The sequence below is a fragment of the Crocodylus porosus genome, unplaced genomic scaffold (assembly GCF_001723895.1).
Source record: "Crocodylus porosus isolate Cpor-Errol unplaced genomic scaffold, CroPor_comp1, whole genome shotgun sequence".
Taxonomy (NCBI): Eukaryota; Metazoa; Chordata; order Crocodylia; family Crocodylidae; genus Crocodylus; species Crocodylus porosus.
Window position 1 is genome coordinate 27479972 of NW_017728907.1, and position 26291 is coordinate 27506262.

The 26291-nt window shown below is 41.2% G+C and overlaps 1 protein-coding gene across 2 annotated transcripts in view; it reads left to right on the forward strand.

Moving 5' to 3' along the window:
- COL11A1 (collagen type XI alpha 1 chain) overlaps window positions 1–21617 on the forward strand; it is a 255815-nt gene extending 234198 nt beyond the window's left edge. For both annotated transcript variants that reach the window (XM_019531004.1, XM_019531003.1), the window contains exons 58-67: window positions 5488–5541; window positions 6925–7032; window positions 9138–9191; window positions 9289–9324; window positions 9447–9500; window positions 10239–10488; window positions 14156–14268; window positions 15086–15154; window positions 16119–16352; window positions 19849–21617. In XM_019531004.1, coding sequence (XP_019386549.1) covers window positions 5488–5541; window positions 6925–7032; window positions 9138–9191; window positions 9289–9324; window positions 9447–9500; window positions 10239–10488; window positions 14156–14268; window positions 15086–15154; window positions 16119–16352; window positions 19849–19995 — 1119 coding nt within the window. In that variant the 3' untranslated portion in view covers window positions 19996–21617. The remainder of the gene's footprint in view (window positions 1–5487; window positions 5542–6924; window positions 7033–9137; window positions 9192–9288; window positions 9325–9446; window positions 9501–10238; window positions 10489–14155; window positions 14269–15085; window positions 15155–16118; window positions 16353–19848) is intronic.
- The last annotated feature ends 4674 nt before the right edge of the window (window positions 21618–26291 follow it).

A 26291-nucleotide genomic window follows, 5' to 3' on the forward strand; every position in this document is an offset into this window, starting at 1 on the left:
TCTACTGTAACTCATGGCACTTCACGTGAAGTGTCATGATATATAGCAACCTCCCCCAACCCAATAGATGTTCACTGTTTGGTTGGGGCTGGGGTTGGGGGTGGACTTGAGCTCCACTTTAGAGCTGATCTAGTACACAGAGGCTGCATGTTTGCACCCCTAGCCCCCTCCCCAGCTGCCACTCTGGTGCTGCCATCAGAATGGAAATGGGGAGAAGGTCGAGGAGGGAACTCTATTCTTGGGTTTGCGCAGCCTGCATGGAGGTGGAAGTGAGTGGATTCAAGTCTCCCACCTTGGGAGGGCTCTAATCTACCCACCCACCATTCTAGTGCAAGCTGGGCAAATCCTAAACTAGAGTTCCTGCCCTTGCCTTCTCCCTCTCCCATACTGATGACAGCACTGGGGGTGGGGCTGAGCTGCGTGAACCTAGCTGTGCTCCTGGGCAGGGACAAACAGAACTTAATTAAGTCACTTTGCTTTGGAGTGCCTTTATCTGAACACTCATTAAAAGTGCCTGAATGTATGACAAATTGACTCTCATTTAAAGTGGTCTGCAAGCATGCTCATCTGGCAGTGCATGGCTGTAGAGAACTTTCAACAGGCTGACCATGCAACACGTATCACTTCTGTCAGCACCTTAAGGTGACATGATAAACTCTGGCTCAGCTTGTGTCAAAGAAAAACAGTTCCTAGTCTCAGTGTTTACACATATGCCCAGGACCTCAGCGATTTGAGCTGGGGTAGGAACAGCCCTGGGCTGGCAGGAGACCTGGGGGATTAGCCCTGGGCTCTGGCTGGCAGCATCAGGTGGTGGAGGGGCTAGTTGTGGCACGAGCACGCTACAGTTGCACCAGACAGCCCCCACATTTTGCACCCTTGTGCCCCAGCCAGCCCCTGTCACTGTCTACATGTGCACTTTGGAGGAGTTAATTAATTTACTGCACACTAATACTGGCACACATGTAGACTGTGGGTGCATTTACACATGCACTTTAATGCACAGTAGCCTATTTTAATGCACATTAAAGTGTTACATAAAAACCGTGCTATTGTGCTAATGCACAGTTAAATAGGCCACTGTGCATTAAGCATCTCTTAAAAAGCATTTACTTTATTGTGCATTAAGGCAGCTTAATGCACATTCATTTAGCACCTCACATTGGAGGTACTAAATTTAATGCACATTAGGAAATGTACCTTAATGCATTAGATGCATCCTGCGATACTTTACTATGGACCTAATTAGTCAACATGGCAGTAAAACGCACATGTAGATGCACCATGTTACACATAACAGGAAAGCTCTCAGGAGAAAATGGAGAGGATTTTGTTTCAAAATGTTCCATAAAGTATAAGAACAATTCACATGATCTCCCATGAATTATGTGAAAATTGGGATCAGCAGAGTTTATAGTGTTCCCAAACGTTATATACTTCATAGGAACTGTAGGAGGTGGGCCTGTTTCTGTGGATATCCTACTTCCTAACAGTTCCTTCCTGGCTCATGTTTAGCACAGCTCCACCATAGATTTGTAGTGGTCTTTTCTGCTCTATATGAGATCCTCCTTCAAAAGGGGATAGGTTTTCACTATACAAAGGGGTTCTATGGAATGTAAAGCTATATTAACTCCTCAGTTCTTGTACTTGGAACCAAGAGATGATTTTCATCCTTTCTTTCTACCCTTTTCTTATCCTTTTCCCTTGTCCTTCTCAACCACATAATTCTAGCTGTTCATCCATAGATTCAAGGATTATGTAGGAAACAGGGTTATAAAAGTTCTCCACTTTTTATCCAAGCAAAAGATCACAAGAGAGCAACTGATATGTGTAAATGAGTTTGTTTTTCCTCTTAGTTTCCCCTCATAGACATGATATAATAATGAATTTGACATCATTTGCAGCCTCTTCTCTCAAAAGACTCAAATCTGGAACACCAAAAAGAATGGTATTGGAACAACAGCATAAAAAGCTGGCCCATCATCTGCTCACATGCACCCAAATTATGTCTGGAGTCATTCTCAAACTATTCTTTTCAGGACCATATTCGACCACTATGTATACTTACAGCGAATGCTCAATCATGTCTTGGAGTTCTAAAGGAACAAATGAAAAGAGGAAAAGTTTTTGTTGTTTTTTGATTTTCTGTAATGTCCATAAGTAGAGAGTTTGAAATCAGAAGCTCTTAGGCCTGTAGAAAGGGCATGCATAGTTTTGCCTATTTTGCACTTTAACAAAGGGTGTTCCTCAAATCCCATTGGATCCTCCAGAGCTTCCTCATTTTCATTTTTACTTACCTGTGTCCAACTTTCCCATGTCATAGTGACCTTCTAACTGAGGAAGGTTAAGAATGACACTATTTGCTCTCAATTTTTAGAACTCGGAACATGTTGGTTCTAAATTAGATCTTAAGCAGCTCTTCTCTTCCTGGGTTCTAGGTAGCCTCTTTTAAAACTAAGTTAGATAATAAATGTTTTCGCTCGATCTGAGCCTTCAAGAGGCCGAGAAGTGATTACTACATTTAAGCTGCTTACAGACATGAAAAAAAACAGTTCCTTATTTTAAGTTTGGCAACCCCACACCCAGAAGAGGCATCACGTTACTTTGACCTGGCATGCCCAACATTTGTATAGATTGGGCACTTCAGCAGGGATTTAATCAGCTATTAGATAAAAGTGCCAAAAAAGCCCCGCTGAAAAGTCTGATCTATACAGATCTTGGGAAGCTGGGATGAACTAACATGCTTCCTCTTCTGGTAAAGTGCTGGTTTTTGGGGTTTTTGACATTTGTAAAGCAGCTTAATGAGCCTGTGTTCAGAGGTGTTTCAGAGGTCAGGAAAACAGATCTTCAGAGGTCAGGAAAACAGATCTTACGATGACAGGCTGAGAGCCATGGGACTCTTTAGCCTGGAAGAGCGTAAGCTCAGGGGTGATCTGATGGCCACCTATAAGTTTATCAGGGGTGACCACCAGGATCTGGGGGAACGTTTGTTCACCAGAGCGCCCCAAGGGATGACGAGGTCGAATGGTCACAAACTCCTGCAAGACCGTTTCAGGCTGGACATAAGGAAGAATTTCTTTACTGTCCGAGCCCCCAAGGTCTGGAACAGTCTGCCATTGGAGGGGGTTCAAGCACCTACATTGAACACCTTCAAGAGTAAATTGGATGCTTATCTTGCTGGGATCCTATGACCCCAGCTGACTTCCTGCCCTTTGGGCAGGGGGCTGGACTCGATGATCTCCCGAGGTCCCTTCCAGCCCTAATGTCTATGAAATCTATGAAAATCTCTTCAGTGTTATGTTATCTCATGTTTGTAGTGTTTTATGTAATGGCCTGTGTATTGGTAGCCACCCATTAAGAAGTTTGTCCTACCTGCTATAGGTCCAATTATAAAAGAAATAACAGCAAATAAAGGAATTGATTCAAAATGAACCACAAGAACTTCTTTTATAATCATTGTACTGTAAAGATTAGAATGTTGAATGGTATTAGAATTTTTATTTTAGGATCTCCTACGTTCTATATGTTCTGAGGTCTATTTACGTAGACCATAAAAAATTACATTACTACTCTAGTAACATTATAACACACATTTTTCATGATGTCATTTTAATGTTATGTATTTATTTGTTATTTTTCCATTTTAGGTATTTGTTTTAGGTGCATTGGTTTACAAAGTTAGTATGCCCTGGTTTCACATTGTCACAGGAGTAAATGGAAAAGGCAAAATTATGTGTTTTGGAAGTCTGTGTCTTTACAATCCCTGAAAGCCTGAGGAAGTAGACTGCTTTCAAAACATATTGCCCACTTGCATTCTTATGGGATGTGCCTTAAGCGACTCTGCCGTTGAATCTTTGTGCACTGTTGGTGGGATGGCTGAACTTGACAGTGTTTTGCTCTGGCAAATTTTACAATAGAGCTGACAATCTCTATAGGTTCATAAAGCATGAGTTGTGGCTCAAGTTAGTTTATGTATTCTTCTAATTTAACAACATATCTCCCTACACAATGCTAACTAAGAGCTCTCTCCTATAAATCTTAGACAAGCAATACCATTGACCTCCACTGGATTATTCACAAGCTTAATGACTTGTCACAGAAGTAATTTTGAAGGACCAGGTCCTACATTTTCTCTGTAGTGTCCTGAGTTCTGACTGAATACTATGGAACTTGACATTTCTGGCCAATTCGTTTTGTTTTAGTCACCACTGTCATGAGCTTTATTTATTTTTGCTTTACAGGGGCCAAATGCAGACAAAAAATTGGCCAGAATCTTATTTTACTATGTTCCATAATCTGTAGCTATGGTGAGAAAAATCTCTTGCTATCTCTCACTGTAGGATATGAGCACCTCTTAGTCTTTACTGCATTATCTTCACAATACCCTGTGAATTGTGATTGTGCTATTATTACCATTTTTGCAGATGAGGAATTCATATATATGACCATATTTTTAAAGTTTTGTAAGGCATAAGTGACTTAGGCAGGTATCATTTTCAGGTTCCTTCATCTCAGTGGGCGCATCTACATGAGATGCTAACTGAGCAGTAGCCTAATAATACTGCACCATAGTACTTCACAGCTTAAACAGTGCTATTATGGTAATGCACAGTATTAGGCTACTGTGCAATAGTGTCACTAAAAAGGTGTGCACTAGCACTATTGTGTAGTAATGCCAGTTACTGTGCAATGATTTAGTTCTTGATTATACAAGTATTAAACTTAATGTGCAGTATCTACGGCACACTAGTGAATGTAGATATGTCCAATGAATCTAACCCTCCTAAGTCATGTGTGTCTTGTAATACTGAGCAGAGAAACACCTATTTAACTGGCTCAGACAGGCAGGATACACAGTGGTGTTAGAAGTCAAAACGTGGTCCCAGGATAGGGCCCTCAGCACTGGACAAAAACATGAGTTACTCTTATGAGAACAATAACAAAATAGGGAAGAAATTAATATAGAAATCCTGATTTACATCTGCAAGACATTACTGACACTGAGTAAGATGGAAAAAAGACAATTCAGAGAATTAAGCCAATTAAGAAGTCTTCTTACTGTTGACTTTAAATTGGATAGGTACAGAAATAAATAACTGATGTTGGGAAAGTAATTAAAAGCCTGCAAAGTGCTACAGGGGATAAACAGAATAAAATGGATAAAACTATTTGTTTCAATATCACATACTTCATTGGGTGTGTCCAATACCACATAAAGATTTTTAATTAACCTTTGTCTTCTCTTATGCTGTCCCTCTCTTCAATTTTCTAGGCTTGTCAAAAACAGCTACATGATTAGTGTAATGAATCATAAAGGACTCTTTAAAACATGTACTTAAAGGTTATATTTTGCCCTAAGTTGTACAGGCAGTCATCCATCAACCACTGAATACTACTGTACTGAACATATCTTTAATATTTCAGGTGAATGCTATGAATGAAACATGCTGCTATTTAAAATAGTTTTTAATGTTTCTCTTGACTTTGTAGGGTCCACCTGGTTTGCCTGGATTGAAGGGAGATCCAGGTTCCAAGGGTGAGAAGGTATGTGAAAATTTCTCAAATTCTCATTTCTCTTCTGAGATCTTGTAATTATGAAATCAAATCTGAGGCTAAGTACAGATAGTCAAAAAGCCCACAGCTGAATCGATTTGATTTTTGCAGGTTAGTCCAACTTGCATAGAATGAACTGATAAGCAAGAGAATAGAAATTCATTTTTGATTCTGGAAATGTAGCCACATGCCTGCAGTGGCTCAGGCCGGAAGCTGGGAGGTGGTAGAGCATGCCTCCCTGCTGAGCCACAGCAGACACTTGGGTCAAGGCTAATCCTCCCATCATATAAAAGGGGGTGTGCAGGGGATGTGCAAAGCTTCCTGGGATGCTAGAGGATTGTGAGTTAACTTGACTCTGGAGGGGACCTGGGGCAGGAGTTCCATAAACCCAATTTAACCTAAATCAGTTAAGTCTGATACTACATCCAGGTTTATCTTAAACTGGTTTTGGTCCTTTTGAAAGCAGTTGTGAACTTCTGTTGTGTTACAGGTTTGAACTAGTTTCTGATCACTTATACCAGCTTCTGTAATTTCTGTCCATAGCCTCAGTGTCATATTGCCTCTTTGTATAAAACTAAGAAAAGTAAAAAGTTATTCTTGGCCTAAAAGAATGTCATAGTGAAAGGAAAGCAAGCTCCTAGATACCCATCAATCAACTCCCTACTGACATAATAATAAAAAAATGACAGTTTGCATGCAACCATCCTAGAGATATTCAGAAAGTTTTTGCCTGTGTCATAAATTTAATGGATCACAGTTGCTTTTTCCTGCTATTAAATGCCCACAGATTTTAAAAGGAGCATAATGAAATTAATTACCCACTTACTAATTACCCACTTGAACAAATGTATCTGCCATGTTTTACATAAAGGTAGACAATTGGCCACTTATTGACCATTAGGCCAGGGAAGAACTGTATTTAAGGGAATGGAGCTCATGATATTATTATATTTTATTGGGTAAGTGGAAAACATCTAAATGGATCTCTTTTATAATGAAGTAGTTGAAAGCTGTACTGACAAACAAGTGTGGGACATTTAAATACTGAAGAGTACCCATACATATTGTTAAATTAATCTTGACTCTGTTTCAGTAAAAACCTACCCGGTAGTACTCAGATATGTTTTTCACTCAATCAGTAGTCAACTATGCAGGTAATCTCTGAGCATAAAAGCATGAAAACGATCAATCAGTAAATGCATGCATCTGCAAAATATTTCTATATATGCAGTTTTCAGGATAAGGCAGTAAGTGGCATAGTGATGACTTTTGAATATCCTAAGCTATCAACATACATTACTTATTTAATTTATTCTTTTGCAAACTTTTATACCTTGACCTTCTATATAATTTTCCTCTCATGTTTTTTTCTAGGGACATCCAGGTTTGATTGGTTTGATTGGACCTCCAGGAGAACAGGGTGAAAAGGGTGACAGGGGTCTCCCAGGTGCACAAGGATCTCCTGGAGCCAAGGGCGATGTGGTCAGTAAAACAACATACTTTTGTTTTCATTCACATTCTGTACAAGCTTGTCCTTTCTGCAGAGCACAGTGGGAGAGAGTTCTATGTTGCAATACTTAATGGGTTTTTTTTGTAAGAAGCATTTAACCATTACTAGTTACTTACATTACAAGAACACCAGAGCAAGAAACTGAAATCTTTGTCACTATACAAGTATATTTTAAAGCTAAAAAGCTTATAATCTAGCTTCATTCACCAGACAAGATCCAGCAGGTGAATAAAAGCAAACAGAAGAGAGGCAAAGTAATCCATGGCATATTTTCATGTAGACTAGTTGTGTACATAGTGTGGTTCACCATCTGCCTCCTTGTTATCAAATGGCAGTATATTTCAGGCATCCTGTCAAAATGAGCCTTTACAGAGAGATTGAGAAGAAAAGAATATAGTGGCATCATTAACTCTGGAGGGTAAGAACAAGTGTGTACATGAAATTGGCGTAAAGTATTTTTAATAATAAAAAAATTATTAATAATGAGTTTAGGTTTCTCTGAAGCCCTCCCCATTTAAGCCAATATAAAAACTCCCATCAACGTAGTGGCTCTGGAATGGGTCACTTGTGTAGGGCTGTTTTGCTCTGTATTTGTGTATCTCATTATCCCAGTCGTTGCCCATTATGACAGACACAATGCATCCAGCATAATTTCATAGTTTTATAGTTTCATAGTAGCTAGGGTCAGGATGGACCTGAACAGATCATCTAGCCTGACCCCCTGCCACATGCAGGAATGAATGCTGGGTTCACAAGACCCCAGACAGGTGATCATCCAACCTACTCTTGAATTTGCCCAAGGTAGAAGTGAGGACCACTTCCGTGGGAAGTTGGTTCCAGATTTTAGCCACCCTAACTGTAAAATATTGCCTTCTGATCTCTAACTTAAACCAGTTCTCCATCAGCTTATTACCATTGTTCTTCATCACCCCGGGTAGTGCTAGGGAGAAAAGGGCTCTACCTATTTGCTGTTGATCTCCCCTGATGAGTTTGTAGGCAGCCACCAGCTCCTGCCTCAACCTCCTCTTGCTGAGGCTAAACAGGTTCAGGTCCCATAGTCTTTCCTTATAGGGCCTGTCCTGGTGCCCTCTCACCAAGTGGGTGGCCCTCCTCTGAACCCTCTCCAGGCTGGCCACATCCCTTTTGAAGTCTGGTGCCCGGTACTGGACGCAGTACTCCAACTGTGGCCTGACTAAAGTCACACAGAGGGGGAGTATCACCTCTCTGGACCGGCTTGAGATGCACGTTTGGATGCATGACAAGGTATGGCTGGCCTTGCTGGCTGCGGTCTGGCATTGGTGGCTCATGTTCATCTTGGAGACAGTAATGACTCCAAGATCTCATTCTGCCTCTGTGCTTTCCAGAGGGGAACTCCCCAGCCTGTATGTATGCTGTGGATTCCTCCTCCCAAGGTGTAGCACCCTGCATTTGTCTACATTGAAGCCCATCCTATTCTCATCTGCCCACTTTTGTAGTCTGTCTAAATCTATTTGCAGCCTCTTTCTCCCTTCCAGTGTGTCCACCTCGCCCCACACCTTAGTGTCATCAGAAAACTTGGACAGCATGCTGTCCACCCCCTTGTCCAAGTCGCTGATGAAGATGTTAAATGGTGTGGGCCCGAGGACCGAGCTCTGGGGTACCCCATTGCTCACATCTCTTCAGGTTGAGTACAACTTGTCCACCACTACTCTCTGGGTGTGCCCCATCAGCCAATTTTTTACCCATCCAACTGTGTAGGCATCAATGCCACAGTCATATAATTTATTGATGACTGTGGGGTGAGAGACCAGTGTCAAAGGCCTTCTTAAAGTCTAGAAAAACTACAACTATGGTGACCATCATCCAAGGATTTAGTCACCTGGTTATAAAAAGCAATCAGGTTGGTCAGGCAGGACCTGCCTTTAATGAACCCATGCTGGTTGCCCCTGAGCATGATCTCCCCTGCTGGCCCCACACAGATTTGTTCCTTGATGTTTCTTTCCAAGATCTTCCTGAGCATTGAGGTGAGGCTTACAGGCCTATAATTACCTATAGTTACTATTTGTTTTTATTTGTTTTTGTGCTTATGTTTCTTCAGGGCATTACTGGTCCTGCTGGTCCACTTGGCCCCCCTGGTCCTCCTGGTCTACCTGTAAGTAATGAATCCAGAGTGTTTCAACATGTAACTTGTAGTTCAAGGTATTCCTAACCTAAATGCAACACAGTCTAACTGTGTGGTATCCTTTTAGGGTCCTCAAGGTCCAAAGGGTTCTAAAGGGTCTACAGTAAGTAACTCCCCTCTAAATTTGTTCTTCATTTTCCCTTATGTTTTCTCTTTTTTTAAAGACAATAATGTCTTCTGTATCCTTTTGGAACTGCTAATACAGTGTTTCTCACTGCTTTCTAGGGTCCTGCTGGTCAGAAGGGTGATGGTGGTTTACCAGGGCCCCCTGGTCCTCCTGTAAGTAGAATCCTTCCTACAGTTCACAGTGACTTAAAGATCCTGTTTCATGAGGGAGGCAAATCAGATTTTAGGAAGTTTCAGAGCAGAAAAATACTGAAGTGGGGAAAAATTTTCTGACAATGCAACTTTATGTAGGGAAATGCAAATTCATCAAAACCAAAATGTTTGACAGAAATACATCATCTGTAATCTATACGTATTTTGAAATTAAAAATGAAAAAAGTAGCTTTCAAAAAAGTTGAGACATTCCATTTCAATACCTGAAGAATGGAACATTTAGATGTTACATTTTGAAATATTTCCATTTTAATCCTTTAATTTTATTAAAATCTCAAGAAATATCTTGATTTCTTTTTTATTGTTTTCGCTTTTATGGAATTAAAATTTCAGTTGACCCAGTGTACAAGCTAGTGGAACTGTTGTTCATGGGACACTTCAGAAACATTTATTTTCATTCTAGAGGGTGTACCAAGAGCCCCCATTACTGCATCCCTTTAAAGTGCAGCAATTTATGCTTCCCCAAATGGCAGGTAGCAGTGAATTTGTCATCTTAAAGCTGTTCTTTTTAACTAGTTCATGAAAAACCCTAAGGAAACCTGAGCTAAATGAATAAAAAACAAAATTTGGAGTAAGACTGTTGAAGCCACCTCCAACCACATTTTCTATTGACCAGTGTATTTTTGCATTTGGAAAATAAGAAAAACAGGTAACCTAGATATGTTATTTCTTTTACAGGGTCCTCCAGGCGAGGTAATCCAGCCTTTGCCTATCCAATCACCCAAAAAGACAAGAAGATCTTCAGATTACATGTTGGCTGATGCAGGTGATAATATCCTGGATTACTCAGATGGCATGGAGGAGATCTTTGGTTCACTCAATTCTCTGAAGCAAGACATTGAGCATATGAAATATCCAATGGGCACTCAGAATAACCCAGCCCGAACTTGCAAAGATCTACAACTCTGCCACCCTGACTTCCCAGATGGTATGTTAATATTACATGACAAAAGCAAATAGACTAAGGTTATGATTTACTAAAGTGCACTGATATCTCATTAATTCTAGTTATATGGTTAATAGAACCTCTATGTAAAGTAATGAAAATGCTTATTAATTCTATTCCTGCAGGTAAAAAAAAAACTAATATAAATGTGGATAGAAAAATGCTGTGTCTATAAAGGGAGAATTTATTAAATGTGAAATGCAGTCTGGTTTTAGACTTATACCTTTTAAAAACGGCTTTGATAAAAAAAAAATTATACTGGAAAGAAAGGGAATACAAGTTTACCCAGTTATTTACAAACACGTCTTTTCAGAAAAAAAATGCCTGAAATTTTGTTGTCACCAAAGTCAAAAGAACAGTTTTTTTGCCCTGAGAACACATGAAGAAAAAAAGACTGAAGATTGTCTACCTTTATGTAAAACATGGCAGATACATCTGTTCAAGTGTACAAGGTGCGGTTAAAGGTCATATTAAGTGGCATTAAAACTTCATAAAATGCAGAGTTATATAAACTATGCACTTATGCTCAAGAGTGCATAATTTTTAATTATTTTAACAATTCAACACTTTGTTTAATTATTTTTCTCTCTTTTTTTTTTACTGAGCTTACCCTCTGGAAAGACTTAAATGAAGGCCAGTTTTCACACAACCGTCAAGTTTTTATATTTCTTCTACAACAATGAATTCAAAGTAATTTTTGTCTGGTTTTAAATGAGAGCAAAAATACATTTTGACAGTTTAATAATATTTATTTCATTTACTCTAGATAGATAAAAACAGATGGTTGCCTTGAAGAGTAGTTAAGCAGTATATGTGCTATATGAAAAGTACATATTTTACAATTCAGCACCTCTATAATAATAGACATCTTTTATGGATAATCTGACTTTATCATTTACTAGTATTTAGCTATTATTTGGAGCCTCTTTCATATCAATGTAGCTTTAATTTGTTTTAAATAAAATTAACTTATTTGTTTAATCAAAAAATCTCTTTGGAGTAAGGTGTCTATGGGTAGGACAGTCTGTTTAATGTAAAAAGACTGAATCAAAAAAAGCTTTAAAAAGCTTTAAAAAGTGGCTTCCACTATTGTCATAAACATCATCCCTGTGTTTGATACTTTACAATCAGGGGACTGTATTGTTCAAAGGATTAGTGGGTAAATCTACACATAATGCTCTATTGCTGCAGCAACATGCTGTGATGACATAACATTGATGGGCAAAAACTGTGATGCCACAGGTATGTCACCATAACAACATGGTCCCTCATCATAATGCCACAGGAACATAGCTGCTAAAAATAACTGTGCAGCCAGCGTGGTGCATTATGGTCCGTTACTGTAATAAATGATGGTGCAGTAACAATGGTGCTGCATGACAATATGTAGACATGCCCAGTATACCATGCCTTTCACAGCTGAACCTGAAGTCACTCTTTGAGCCCAGATTTAAGTTACTACTCTTTGCCATTACTACCATTAGTATGAATTTAGCTGGTGGTATTAGGCCACATCAGGAGATTACTAATATGAATATAATAATTATGAATCCTCTGCTCAGAGACTCCTATCTGAATGGGGTAGTTATTGGACCTTAGCTTCACCTTCTACACTAGGTTTACTTTGCATCTATGAATGTTAACTGTGCAGACCCCATCACTGGTAAATATGGTGAAAGCTGTAATGGAGACAAGTGTTTTTATCTCAGGGTCCTCCAACCAAAAGCAATTAAAATATGTTTACCATCTAAAACTACATAAGGCTTCTCTAACGATAACTGAAGCTTTATGCGTAGATTAGAGATGCACCAATACATTATCCATATCATATTGGCACTGATAAAAGGAAAATTGACACTATCAACAATTGGCTCGTATTGGCTGATGTGGCTGATAATGTTGCCAGTAAATGCTGCATGTATGTACAAAGCTGCAGCCTGCACACAGCCAGGAGTGCAGCCCGGCAGCTTGAAGAGCAGTGTCCAGCTGATAAGTATGTGTGGGGGAAGGGGTGGTGGAAGGGAAGGGGTATTGGGGGGTACAGATTGAGGCCCTTGTGGTGAGGGAGGGAGAGGGGGATGTTGCAGGAGCAGGCGCTGAACAGCTGGGGGCAAGGCAGGGCAGGGTGAGGGACAGAGTCGCAAGTGGCTTGTCCAGTGGGCATGGAGGAGAGGAGGCACCTCCCACCACTGCGTGCACCTGAGGATGTGCATGGGGGGACATGTATCCCTTGGATCTGTGTGCAGGGTGAGAGTGGGCTGCCTGCTGTGGATGAGGCCATGGGCAGCACTAAGCCGTTCCCTAAAGAGACTGGGCCAGGGCTGCACTTGGAGTAGGTGGGGCAGGTGGCAGCATTGCTGGGAAGAGGGTTTATGGGAGGGGGCCTACAGCCAACCCAAAATTTACCATAGTCCCCCATCCCCCTTCCAGTGCTGCCCACACCACACCACCTAGCCTGACCATAGTCCTGGCCCAGCTATGCATGCCAGGAAGAGCCCAGTGTCACCCTGGCTCCAAGCATGCAGTGGCAGCCCACCCTCATCCTGTGCACAGATCTGGGGGGGCACGTGCCCCTGCCATGCCTCCCCTCGGGGTGCACAGTGTTGGAAGCTGTGCCTCCCATTCCCCATGCCCTGCAGACAAGCTGATCATTGCTCCGTCCTACACACACTCCAGCTGTGCATCGCTTGCTCATGCCCTTGCCCCTCATTTCCTCCCTCACTGTGGGGGCTTCGATCTGCCCCCCCATGCTCCTTCCCTCCCCCTGCTCTCCCCGTCCCACAAACTTACCAGCCAGATACTGCTTTTGGAGTTGATGGACTACATATCGGCAATCAGATCAATATCAAGTAATATGGCTCATTAATAATCAGCCATTGGTATTGGCCCCAAAAATTTTTATTGGTGTACCCTTAGCTTAGATAATATAATGGTTGAAATATCTGAATCTGTGGCAGTTTTATTAATGTTGCAACTACAGATAAACAGGGTAGGGTGGAAATAGGGGCAACAGTCTGATCTCATAGTGGACCTGACATCAGAGATGGGAGAGAAAGTCATTGTGTACCTACAGTCTCCAAAAAATGCTCACCTTGGCTGATACAGTGTGCGCCACCCAAAATACAGGGTTATGCTTAAATGGCACAACCCAGTTTTTAGACCTCATACTGCTACTGGAAGATAGATCCTTAACATTGTTACTATCTGTTTTTCTCGCAATGTGTTGAAATATTTTGATTACTCTATGATCTGAAAGATCTGACACCACAAAAGTAGAAAGGCATGCCTCATATGCATCTTTTCTTTTCCTTGTAGTGGAAATGTGAAGACTGCAAAATATTTTAGCCTCTTGTGATACTAGCATGTAGTTCCTCAAAAAATGTACCAGAAACATTCAGCAGTTACAGCCTGAAACAAAATACAAAAAGAAAGCAAGAAGAAAAAATTGATTTCGATGCTGTTTTATCCTTTAAAAAATATCAATAAAAGTAAAAAACAAACAAATTGAAATGGTTAATTCTCAGCCTTGAAGATAGAAGAATTATATCTTTTCAACTGAAAATCTTTTAGAGCAGCATTAGATGGCAGTAAAACATGACTCTTTTAAATATATCATTATTGGAAGCAAATCCTTTATCTTTCATTTTAGGTGAATATTGGATTGATCCTAACCAGGGCTGCTCTGGAGACTCCTTCAAAGTGTACTGTAATTTCACAGCAGGTGGAGAAACTTGCATCTATCCAGATAAGAAATCTGAAGGAGTAAGTACCAATCTGTATTTTGGGTTGACTGTTGTCAGTTCCTACTCTGCTGTTGCAATATTGAACCAAACAGGAAAATTAGACTTTCACAATTTCTGTTTATCTGCCTTTCTTACAGACTAATTATTACATTTGCATTTGCATAACCATGGATAAGGCAATGAAATGATACACATAGTTAACAAATAGCCACTTTATTTTTCCTTTGCTCAGATTTTTTATGCACCTGCTTGCTAGCTAAACTTCTGCTGTAGCTCAGGATGTAACACAGCTGTGCAGCCATTTTTAATGATAGCATAAGCATTAGTCTGGCATCTAAAACATAAACTTTTTGTCAAATTCTACACTTTCTTGCCACTTAAGTCTCATTAAAACCTTTGCAAGATTGTCATAGAACATTATCTGTAGAATCGGATAAGAGATCCACACTCACAGGAATAAATGGCAGGGAGCAAGTAGTGAAGAAGCAGATTCATTTTTAATGTCAGTACCAGTTCAAACTCCTATTTTAGACATCCTGTGCTAGAGCGTTTTTACCAGTAACTTGAGTGAACCTGAATCTTAATAGGTAACCATACTCTTTTTCCTCTTATAAACAGAAATAATCTCATTATTTTTTATTCAGTTAGAGTAAACTAATATATAGGCATTGTACCTCTGTCTAAACAAAGTAGCTATTTTTAGAGGTTTGTATGTGTCTTGACAAACTTTTTAAAGTTCAGTACCTCAGGAAAGGAAGATTCATTTTATAGTTCTTAAACATTTTTCTTTCTTACCTGTATTTTAAACACTTATATTCCATGCTTCTTCAATACAGGTAAGAATTTCAACATGGCCAAAGGAGTATCCAGGAACCTGGTTTAGTGAATTTAAGAGAGGCAAACTAGTAAGTAGTCATCTTTTTGTATAGGTGTTCACAGACAAGGTACATGCTGCTAATGATGAATATTCACCAGTGATCTTGATTATATAAATGCTAAAAGCAATTTAATCAGCTCCATTGGAGAAAAGGAGCCTGCCCTATGCTGTTCCATCTACTGCTCTGCAAATGTAGCAACAATGCCAGTGGCAACTCTATAGTTGATGACTTTGCTCTCAGTGCTGGCAAACTTCACACCATCATAGAGCTTTTGCAGAGCAACTTGAGTGCAACTCTTATGCCCTATCCAAGAAACTGAAATAGATTTGAGCATCATTAAATGAGTAGTGTATTTGCTTGCATACTACATGTGCCCAAATAAGACATGCACCTTGTGTTGCAAACGACTAATGAAACAGATTTTTCCAGAATTGTGCATGAAAGATAACTGCATGGAACAGCTGGCTTGCTCTCAGTCAGTTCAATGTCAGCTTCAGACAAAAGGTAGAGGTTTTACCCTCTACTCTTCCAATTTTACTCTTAATTTGGTAGTGGCTGTGAGAGGGTTAAAACTGGATTCTGCCTCTGCTGGCAGGAAAGAGGAGAAAAAGACTCCTGGCACTTATTACAGGGCATCCTCACTTCCATCCCAATGCAAAAATCAGCTTTCCCACTGAAGATGTGTGCCCAAATTTTAGAGGGCTGATATTTAGAGAAAAGGTAGGTAGGGTATGCAAAGAAATATGATAAAATAAAAATATAGTCACCATTAAATGATTCCAGAATAATTTTCTATTGCAAGCTTATGGAATATAGAAGGAAGGGTTCTCTGTATGGCTACAATAGAATGCAGCTTAAATGTATAGTTCCATGTCTTAATTCTTTACAAAATGTACTATAAAATTAGCAAACTATATTCTGTTTATTTTTATATTTTTCTCTTTTGCATTTTAGTGAACCAAATGTTCATGTACCTACTTATATTTTCCAGCTTTCCTATTTGGATGTTGAAGGCAATGCCATTAATATGGTCCAAATGACATTCCTTAAACTACTGAGTGCTTCTGCAAGACAAAATTTCACTTACAACTGTCATCAGTCAGTAGGTTGGCATGATGCATCATCTGACAGCTATGACAAAGCGCTGAGGTTCTTAGGATCAAATGATGAAGAGATGTCTTATGACAACAATCCTTACATCAAAGCTCTTCATGATGGTTGTGCAGTAAGTATAGGCTCAGAATATTCTTTTGTACTTTAATATGACAGGTTAGTTTAATAATCCAAACAGGTCCTTCTTATGCCAGCTTCCTTTGGAGAAAAGATTTCCAAAAGTTTTATTTTTAATAGTCTGCCATTTCAGTAGATTTTAACTACAATGAATTAGTCCCTTATTTCAATTTCATGAAACTATTGAGAAAAAAGTAATAACCATATATCAAGCACTGTGAAGGGTAGGAGCTCTTGTCTAATTTCAAGACAATGCCAGTATCTTGAAATTAGACATTTCTTATTGTAGATATAACATAATGAAGAAGTAGTAGAAAATAAGCATCACTGAAAGAGGCATCACACTGATGGAATATATTTACAGTCCAAATCAATTGATGTAAGGGGAGAATATAATGTAAAGTAGCAAAAGCATGTATCAGGAATCTGTAGCATGCATCCAAGGCCTATGAATCAATTAATTTGACATGTGGCATTGTTTACCTAGAATAGGAATAGCAGAAATAAAATCCAGGTAAAGTGCAGAGAACCCACACTTCTTGCAGCCCTCCTTGTGCCAGTTGGTGTGTTTCACACATACACCAGCTATCTAATCATCCCTTGAGCAAGGTATTTGGTCTCCAAAGGCATAATAATATTTGTTATCTTCCTTTGTCAGATGCCATGTTTTAATACTAATATTTTTGCCATGAGTTATCTAAGAGTATATCGAGGTATATAACAATAATCACTGTGATGATTATATACCACTGAGAGAGCTAAGCATTTTAGAGTTAATTATAGAGAAGCATGTGATAAAAGAAGCAAGTATCGGTAGCAAAACCTGAAAGCCTTCAGTTTCCTGCAGTGAATTTAATATGGTTTTAACGTGGTTGTGATTCAGAGACAAGGTTAATTTAGTTGGCTAGTGATCATTTCATGGCAATAACATTCTGGTCTATGACTCCTTCTCTTCAATCTGTGCCTCTCTTTTTATAAACCATCTCAGGTTTTTATATAGCTCTTGTCATCATGATATCTATATGTGTGGAGCTTCTGGAGATGGCACTGGTTGTAGTGCCATCAACAAGATGATGATTATGACAGGGAGCTTGATGCAGCTGTCAATTTAAGAAGGGAGGCTGCTTAAGGAGCAGCCTGCAGGTGTGGCAGGGGCTAATGAGGGAATCACATGACCAGAAATGGGAAACAGCTCGAGACAGATAAGGCCAGGGCCTAAGCTGGTTAGGCTATCTAGTCCCAGGAGCCCCAGGGCAAGGAGCTTCTGGTAGCAGGGCTGCAGCAAGGCTTCTGCCTTAACATCTGAGCTGGGATAAGCGGTGCTGAGCCCAGGAACAAGACAAGCCTTGGAATAGATAGACCTGGGAACAGGAGTGGGTGAGCCCATAACCTGGAGAGGGGCACCAGAGAGTAGAGGGCCAGGGTGCAAGTGGAGCACCTGAGAGGGGCAAGGCAGGCCTGAGAACAGGGGTCAGGGCACAGCCTCTGAAGGGGGTGAGGCAGGCTTTTGAATAGATAAGCCTGGGGACCTAGGGAGAGAGAGGCTTGAGCCCTAGAGAAAGACAGAGCTTAAGCTAGGGTGGCCATTTGTCCAGTTTTATAGAGAACAGTCCGGTTTTCTGGTCCTCTGTCCTTTATTGATATGAAACCGGATGCCTTTGTGTCCTCTATTTTTCACCACTTGGCACCTCCTGCTCCTCCACCACTGACACCATCACAGCTGCCTGTGGAAGCGCCTCACTCAGCCCACCCCTGCTGCTGACACTGCCGTGGCTGCCTGCGGGAGCTCCCCACTTGGCCCACCCCTGCTGCCAACACTGCCATGGCTACCTGTGGGAGCTCCCTGCTTACTGCCACCATACCTCTGCTGCCAACACTGCCACTGCCACCTACAGGAGCTTGCCATGCCCCCCCCCAGCCTTTGCAAGCATGCAACATTCATGATGGTGGGGACAGTTTCAATAAATACAACTGTTCTCTATTCTTGAGGTACCTCAATGGCCACCCTAGCTTAAGCCCAGGAAGGACTAGGTACTTGGGAGGGGGTCCAGTGTCCGGGGGCACTAGGTACTCAAAAGAAGGTCTGGTGCCTGGGAGGAGGACAAGGAAAGTCCAGCATCTAGAGGGATTAAGCACCCATGAGATGGTCTGGTGTCTGGGGGGTGGGGGGGACAGGGGAGTCCAGTTCAGAAGGGGGACTAAGCATTCGAGGGAAGCTCCAGTGCCTGGGGCCTGCCAGAGGGCAGAGAGTTGTTTTAGCAGATCACCTGTGAGGTGTAGCAGTGCTTACTGGGGAGGATGGAGCCCATAAAAGTAGCCCTTAAGACCATGACCACAGGCACCTGTGGTCATAAGAGTAAGACCAGGCTTGGGAAGCCCTGGGGCAGCCTTCCTTTCCTCAGTGTATTTAAGTGGGTTTGGCGTTCACAAATATTTGAAACCATGTATGCCGAACCCAAGAATAGTAAGGGTTTTCTGTACTTTCTTAATGTCCCTGAGATTGGGATTTAGATGAGGAGCCACTACACAAAGTTCAGTCCAGATGAAAGCATTCTCTACAGGCAGAAAGCAGGGAGGAAAGGAAGGGGAACTGCTGTGAGAAGTGAAGATAACTTCAGAAGATCAATATCTAGTGTTTGTTGAGGCTGTACTTACTACAATCCAGTCTGGATTCTTATCCCATTACCTGGGCTAGCTTTTATAAGTCTGCGTCCCTCAGTAGGTTTACAGCTTTGTTTATCACCTTTGATGTTTTCAACTCACCTTCCTCTCTCTCAGCAGTGCCCTCTCCTTTACTTCCTCTCTCCCTGTGCTTTGTATATAACATATCTTATTCCTTTCTGTTTAGTACCCTTGCTCTCTGAAAATCCATTCATAGCATCTGATAAAGTAGGCAGTAGCCTACAAGAGCTCACCCCTCTTTGAGTAAATTAGTCTATAAGGCAGAGGTGTAGCAATGAAAATGGGCACCAGGGAAGCTGTGACACATGGAGAAAGCAGCAACTTCCAGCTGTTGCTGTGCCACTGGTGCAATCATGTAGCAGCAGTGGGTTTTTTTCCCAACCCCCTGAAGTCAGTGCCTGGGGTGGCTGCTCCCAGAGAAGCTGAGTATGTAGGGGCCAAGGGCCCTGGCCCCACTCAGGAAGAGGGATGTCACCTGAAATGTATAAAACTTTCCATATGTCCCTCATGTTAGGCCCCTTTCCTCCCCACCATTTGTAAAAATAAAAGTTAGTGCCTATGGCTGCTCCCATTGCCCTGCCCTAGGTATACTTCTGCTATCAGGTGCCACACAGCTTTGCTTTCTGCCTTATTTCAGACCAATATGACTAACTACCTCATTCTGTGCAATTAATATAGTTCATAGCATGTTCCTTTGTTATCCATTAGTTTTGTATTTTAAAGGTGACTGAAAGAGCTATGCAATGTGTTTTGTACTTTTATGTATAACTACATTTGGTTTTGTTTTACTTTTTTTCTTTTTCATACAGTCAAGAAAAGGCTATGCGAAGACTGTGATTGAAATCAATACACCTAAAATAGACCAAGTGCCTATTGTTGATGTGATGATTAATGACTTTGGTGATCAGAATCAGAAGTTTGGATTTGAAGTTGGTCCTGTCTGTTTCCTTGGTTAAGTTTAGGGCAGAGACCAGAACAACAAACATTGTGCCTTGGTGCTACCAATCCACTTCATGCCACATGCAAGTTTTGAATAAGGATGGTTATAGAAAATCTGTCTGGCTGTGTGTGTATATCTTACCTAGAAAGTACTTGTTGCCCTTGTAGGGCCAGAATCACATAACTTAAACTTATTTGGAAAATCATGAAGGACATAAAAATGCTGTGGCAGTGTTAGACAGCATAGGCTAATTTTATGAACACCCCCTTTGGACTCTTCAGGTGCTGTAAAAAAAAAAAAAAAGAATGTCATGGTGCTCCTTTCATTACAACCAAGCGGTGTTAGGAAAGTGTTTAACAAACTGTAATTATTCTATGTACAGTACTGTACTGTTGTTTCTCTGTCCACTTCCAAAACTTGCATGTGTCTCTGAATTGCATCTGGCTCTTATTTTATAATTGCAAAATGATGTTGTCAATACTGTGTATGTATTATGAAAAATAAAGTTGTAATTGACAGTGAATCCAATTCAATTTCCTGATTAATAATAAAAGTCCCTTTGTATATATTGATGTTGAAGAGCTTTGTTATTTGAAGTCACCAACAAAAAAACTCTGGGTGACAAAACTGGAAGATGTTTGGCAGCACACTTAAAACAACACTTCTCTGCAGATACTACTTTATGATGATAATTTCAAGAATGAATGCACCCGTTAAGGTGCTGTATTCCATGGTGCTATACCTCAGACTTTTATTTTCCTGTTCAGATTTCAGAATTTCTTAAGATACCTGTATATACCTAAAATAAGTAAGTTTATTTTTGGGTGTGGGAAATGTGTATGAAAAAGGATGAAGGGGAAAAAAAAAACAAAAAAAAGCTTACGCATAAGAAATCTGTTCAAGTCTATGTGAAGTAAATGGTTAGTCATATAGCCTTCCCTTTTTTGTATCTCATCTTCATTGTGCTTCTTTGATCCACATAAATATTAAAACTGGATTCTAAAAATTATTTATGGATTTGTGCAGTGTTTACTTGGATTTTATGTGAACAATGATAAGTATTTGCTTCCTGAAACAGATACAAAATTCTACACGTAATACCCCATATATGATTTGTCCATCCTGCAAATGTGATTTTTTCCCCTCCTTATTTTTTTCAAGCTTAGGGGACACAATATGTCTAGGTCATGTGATTCTACCTAGTTGCCAAGCAACATATGAGGGAACTGCTACCTACAGAGCTTGTTTCTGACCCAAACTGTTACAATTTGCAATTCAAATCTCCCAAAAAGGTGGGTTTGTCCTTCCTTTAAATATTGTTTAGGTAGTGGGAAGTAGAAATAACATTTTGACTTTACAAAACAAATCCTTTTGTAATTATTTTTCATAATATATGTAAGACTTGAAAATAAATGTTTGTTATTTCTTATATAAATTGTTAACTTAATTGGTACCAGATTCCACTGGCTCATTTCCAAATGGTATTTTATCATGCAAGATTATACGTGTGTAAAAGTGAGATTTAAAAAGTCAACTTTTGCTGTTCAGAATTTCTTATATTTTTGAACCAAAGTTTGTAATTGTCACCTCAAAGAGGGAAAATACAAATTTTATTAATAAAATCAAGTCTTGTCTACCTGGATTGGTCGCTCTGTTTCTTCAAAATACAAGAAATGTTATATCACCCTTGGCACTGTAACTGCATTATGATTCCAGACCATCCAGAATGAAATAATAATAATCCTAATATATGTGTGTAAAGCATTACACAAACACATCATGAACAGAAGTAAAACTAGTAGACTCCTCTTCTGCCAGTGGTTGCATGTACTAGGACTGGTATGCTCAGTTTTTATAATCCCTCTTAAAGGCAGTAAGGATTTGTGGGTCCAGCAGTCTTCTTGTTCTCTATATCAGGGCCTAAACTTCTTCCCATAACCCATTTCTGATGTATTTATAGGACTCCTGTCCTTGTAATATCTGAGAACCTTGCAATCTTAAAATAAATGTATTCTTACAGCACACCTGAGAGGCAAGGAAGTACTGCCATTTTGCAGAGAACCAAGACAAAGGACAACTTAGGAAAATATCCGAACAAATATTTAGATGCCAGAAGTGAGGTGTTTCAACACCTACATTTTATGTGTCCCAAGGGTAGATCCAGAGTCCTTTATGCCTATAATCTCTATACAGTGCATGGGAAAAGCTAGTGCCTCATAATGGATCCTGAATGAGGAGAAGACGTACTCAGAGTGGAGCTTCCCAAGTTAGCTAAGAGGCCAGAGAGAGTACTCGAAATTAGCATGGCCCTCTCAACTTGTTTTCAGGGCAGTCACCTGACAAGAGGGTAACTAGGGATCCATCCTTCAGTTAAGGAATATTTTTATATTTTATTCAATTAGTATTTTATGTTATATGCATAAACAATTTTAATGCAAGGATTTGAAGTCAGATCTCCTTTCTCCCAGGGACCTACACTAAATTTTATATTACAGAGTCAAGTTCCCTTTTGCAGCCTCTCTCTTGACCAAATGGATTGTGAATTATTGGACCTATACTATCTTGCTAAAAATAACAGGAGCATTGCCAGAACTCATGACCTTGTAAACTGTGTAATCTCTGGGGGAGACAGGTTTTAATTTCTTTGAGCAAAGGAAAGCATTGAACTCAGAACTACATCTTTGGTATATTATTTTACCCCCAAGGCTATTACATAAGAAGGGACACCACTTCTGTGAGTTTTAAAAGAAAGTGATATAGTTTTTTTTTTTCTTTTGAGAAGCCACATCCTGTAGAGATGTGCAAGGTAAGCTCTGGAAGAATCCATTAGATTGAGCCTTTGGGGGGATTTAGGCACATGAGTGATTAATTCCAGATTTTGTTGGTATTAGGCAAAAGCAAAATGCCAAATTCTATTGAAATTAGGCAAAAGCAAGATATTGGGCTGCTCAGCATAGTCAAAACAGAAACATTTCTGGGAAGTGCAGAACTTTGAAGAAATTAAAGATAAAAAAGATACCTTTAGAAGTTTAGGCACCTCCATTGTTAGCCAGCAACTATATAGGATTTACATGATTACAGTTTTGAATTTAGGAACCCCTGTCCTTTTCTGTATCTGACCCTGAATGGCATGGTTCAGCTGTTAAATTTGAATGTGAAATGCCGCTTGATTTGAAAACCTGACTTGAACCTCAGCCTCCTGAAAGTGAAACTAGGGTACTAATCACCAAACCACTTTGTCTCACTCTCCACATCCAAAAATCAAATTGTTCTTCAAATAACTTGGATATTTCAAAGGTACAAGCTGTCCTTGGGTCATGCTTATAGAGTTTCAAAGAGAAGTTCAAGAAAGTTTGTACCTGTGGGTGCAGACAGAAGTGCAGCTCCCCACTGTAACTCTGAACATTTTGCAGGAAGCATTTTGAGTTACAATAATTCTGAGTTACAGGATCTGGGGGAATGATTGTTCACCAGAGCGCCTCAAGGGATGACAAGGTTGAATGGTTATAAACTACTGCAAGACTGTTTCAGGCTGGACATAAGGAAGAATTTCTTTACTGTCTGAGCCCTCAAGGTCTGGAATAGCCTGCCATCGGAGGTGGTTCAAGCACCTACACTGAACACCTTCAAGAGAAATTTGGATGCTTATCTTGCTGGGATCCTATGACCCCAGCTGACTTCCTGCCCCTTGGGCAGGGGCTGGACTCGATGATCTTCCAAGGTCCCTTCCAGCCCCAATGTCTATGAAATCTATGAAATCCCCAGGACTAAACAGAAGCTCACTGTTGGTTTGTGGGGGGGGGAGGGGAGGGTAGAGAGCAGGTGGAATCTACCTGCTGGCTACCAGCCTGCAGCCAGTTTTCTCTAACAATGGCCCCTGATTCCTGCAAGTCTACACTGTGTTCAGAATGAGATGGGGAAAAGGGAGCAGAAGGAGATCATTTGAGGGGTTCCCCAGCCAGCACTGGAGAGTGGGTGGGTGAATTGGAGCCCCCCTCCCCCCTACATACGCACACACTGGGGAGGCTCCAATACACCCATCCCACCCTGTAGTGGGGACTGAAAAATCCCCAGACTGACCTCTTTCCACTCCCTTTCCCTCCTCCCCATTTCAAAAACAGTGATAGGCTGGCAGGCAGGTGAACAGAAGTTACAGAAGACCCTCCATTTTGAAATGTCCTCACTGACTCATCATGCAATTTTCACCCAATCAGCCATTTTAGAAGCAGTGTGCAGCCATGCAGTTGTGTTTGGTTATGGCTGTAGACTACCTTCTGTGGTCAGATCAGGGGAAAATTGTCACTTCTGCCCTTCCCTATGTTCCTTATTATTTATTCTTGTGTATGTGATAGACAAATGTTGTTATTTCCTGTATCCCCCCTAGCCCATTTACTGTTTTCAGTGTGTTCTCTTTGTTCCTTAGGAACTACAACATTTCTTGACAAAAGAGTGAATAGTAGGACACACAGAAAATAGTGAGTCACATAGAAAAAGTGGGGAAGGGGGAAAGCTCAACCAATTGTATAATTGATTAATTGGTCCTCAGAGCACAAATTTTATTACTCTTAGCCTTTTCCACTGGAGAAAAATAGATTCCTTTAATTGGCATTACTAAATAAATAATAGAGAATCTCCACTGCACACATCAGTAGAGAATTTTGGGTTGAAATTGATATGCTAATAATAGTCTTAGCTGTACTTGGTACTCTGTAGAAAGGAAAGTGTTAGATATAAAAATAAAACCCCAGATTCATTGAGGGACCCAAGCTGCCACTGCCACCTTCCATGCATGGCAGCCAGGGCTTGGACACTACTGACCAGATGCAGCTGGTGCTCATAGAACAGAGAGGGGATAGGATGATCCCACATACCTGGCAGCTGGTGGGGGGGCCTCCAGCAGACCTGGGGGGAGAGAGGGCTACAGGTCAGGAGTGAGGGGCACCAGCAGGGCTGTGGGACCATGGGTTGGGAGTAAGGGGAATTGGCAAGGCCAGGGCCTGCAGGTTGGGAGAGGCAGCAGCAGGGCAGGGCGAGAAATTGGCTTGGGAGTAAGGGGCAATGGCAAGGGCAGGGCACTAGCATATTAGGGCTGCTCAGTGACACAAAGTAGCAGGGGTGGGGGGAGAGAGAGGAGGGCCGCTGTAGCTGGTACCATATCCTGCTAAGCAAAGTGGGCAGGGGCAGCTCTGATTTTCCATGACAAAAAAACTAAATAAAATGTCAAAATATATAGGTATTTAGAATCTATTTTATTATAATGATTGAGGAACTGGTAGGCATCCAAATTGTGTCCAAATTATAAATATATTAATAAAACTTTGTATCAACTAATAACTATACCTATACCTATACATATACATATATGTACATATAGTGGGATTTCATTTTAATCATGGGAAAACACAGATTTGGGGGGTTTTAATCAGAAGTAACATATCACATAGCAAACACAAGGAAGCAAGTGATTTTGCTATTAAGCCTGTGCAAAGTAGCTAGTATTCACTTTGGATTTGGATTTGGATTTGGCCGATTCGGGGGGCAGTGATTCAATTCAGTGATTTGAGACACTGTCCTGAATTGATTCAGCTGCTGCTGAATCTCCGAATCTCTGAATCACTCAGGCCCATCCCCCGCCCACTCTCCCAAGCCCCGGCCCCTTGCTGCCCCAGCTCCTGCCACTTTGAAAAAAAAAGCCCCATGCACTGGGTGCTTCTGGACAGGGGGCAATACCCCACTCTGCCCCATGCTGCATGGGGGGCTCTGCATGAGCCCCCTGATTCCCCCCATTGGCTGACCCACCCACTCCAACTCCAGCCCTTTAAGGAAAAAAAAACTGAGGAAAATCCCCACTCACCATTCCTGCCCAGCAGGGGTGATTCCCACTGTCCCACAGCATGTGGGGGGCTCTTCCATGAGCCCCCTGAAGCCCCAAGGCCACTGCAGGATTGGTGAGTCCTGGGGTTTTTCTCTTTTTTTTTCTTAAATGGCTGGAGCTGGGGCGGGAAGGCAGCCATGAGGGGGGCTGGGGGAGTGAAGGGAGGGTCATGGGGCTCATGGCAAAGCTCCTTGTGGCGTGGGGCAGTGGGGATTGCCCCCCCGCCCCGCCATCTGGCAGCACCCAGTGAGTTGGGGCTTTTTTTTCCAAAGAGCTGAGGGGGGCTGGGGGAGTGAAGGGAGGGTCATGGGGCTCATGGCAAAGCTCCTTGTGGCGTGGGGCAGTGGGGATTGCCCCCCCGCCCCGCAGCACCCAGAGAGTGGGTGCTTTTTTTTTAAAGCACCAGGAGCTGGAGCTGGAGGGGCTGGGAGAGTGGG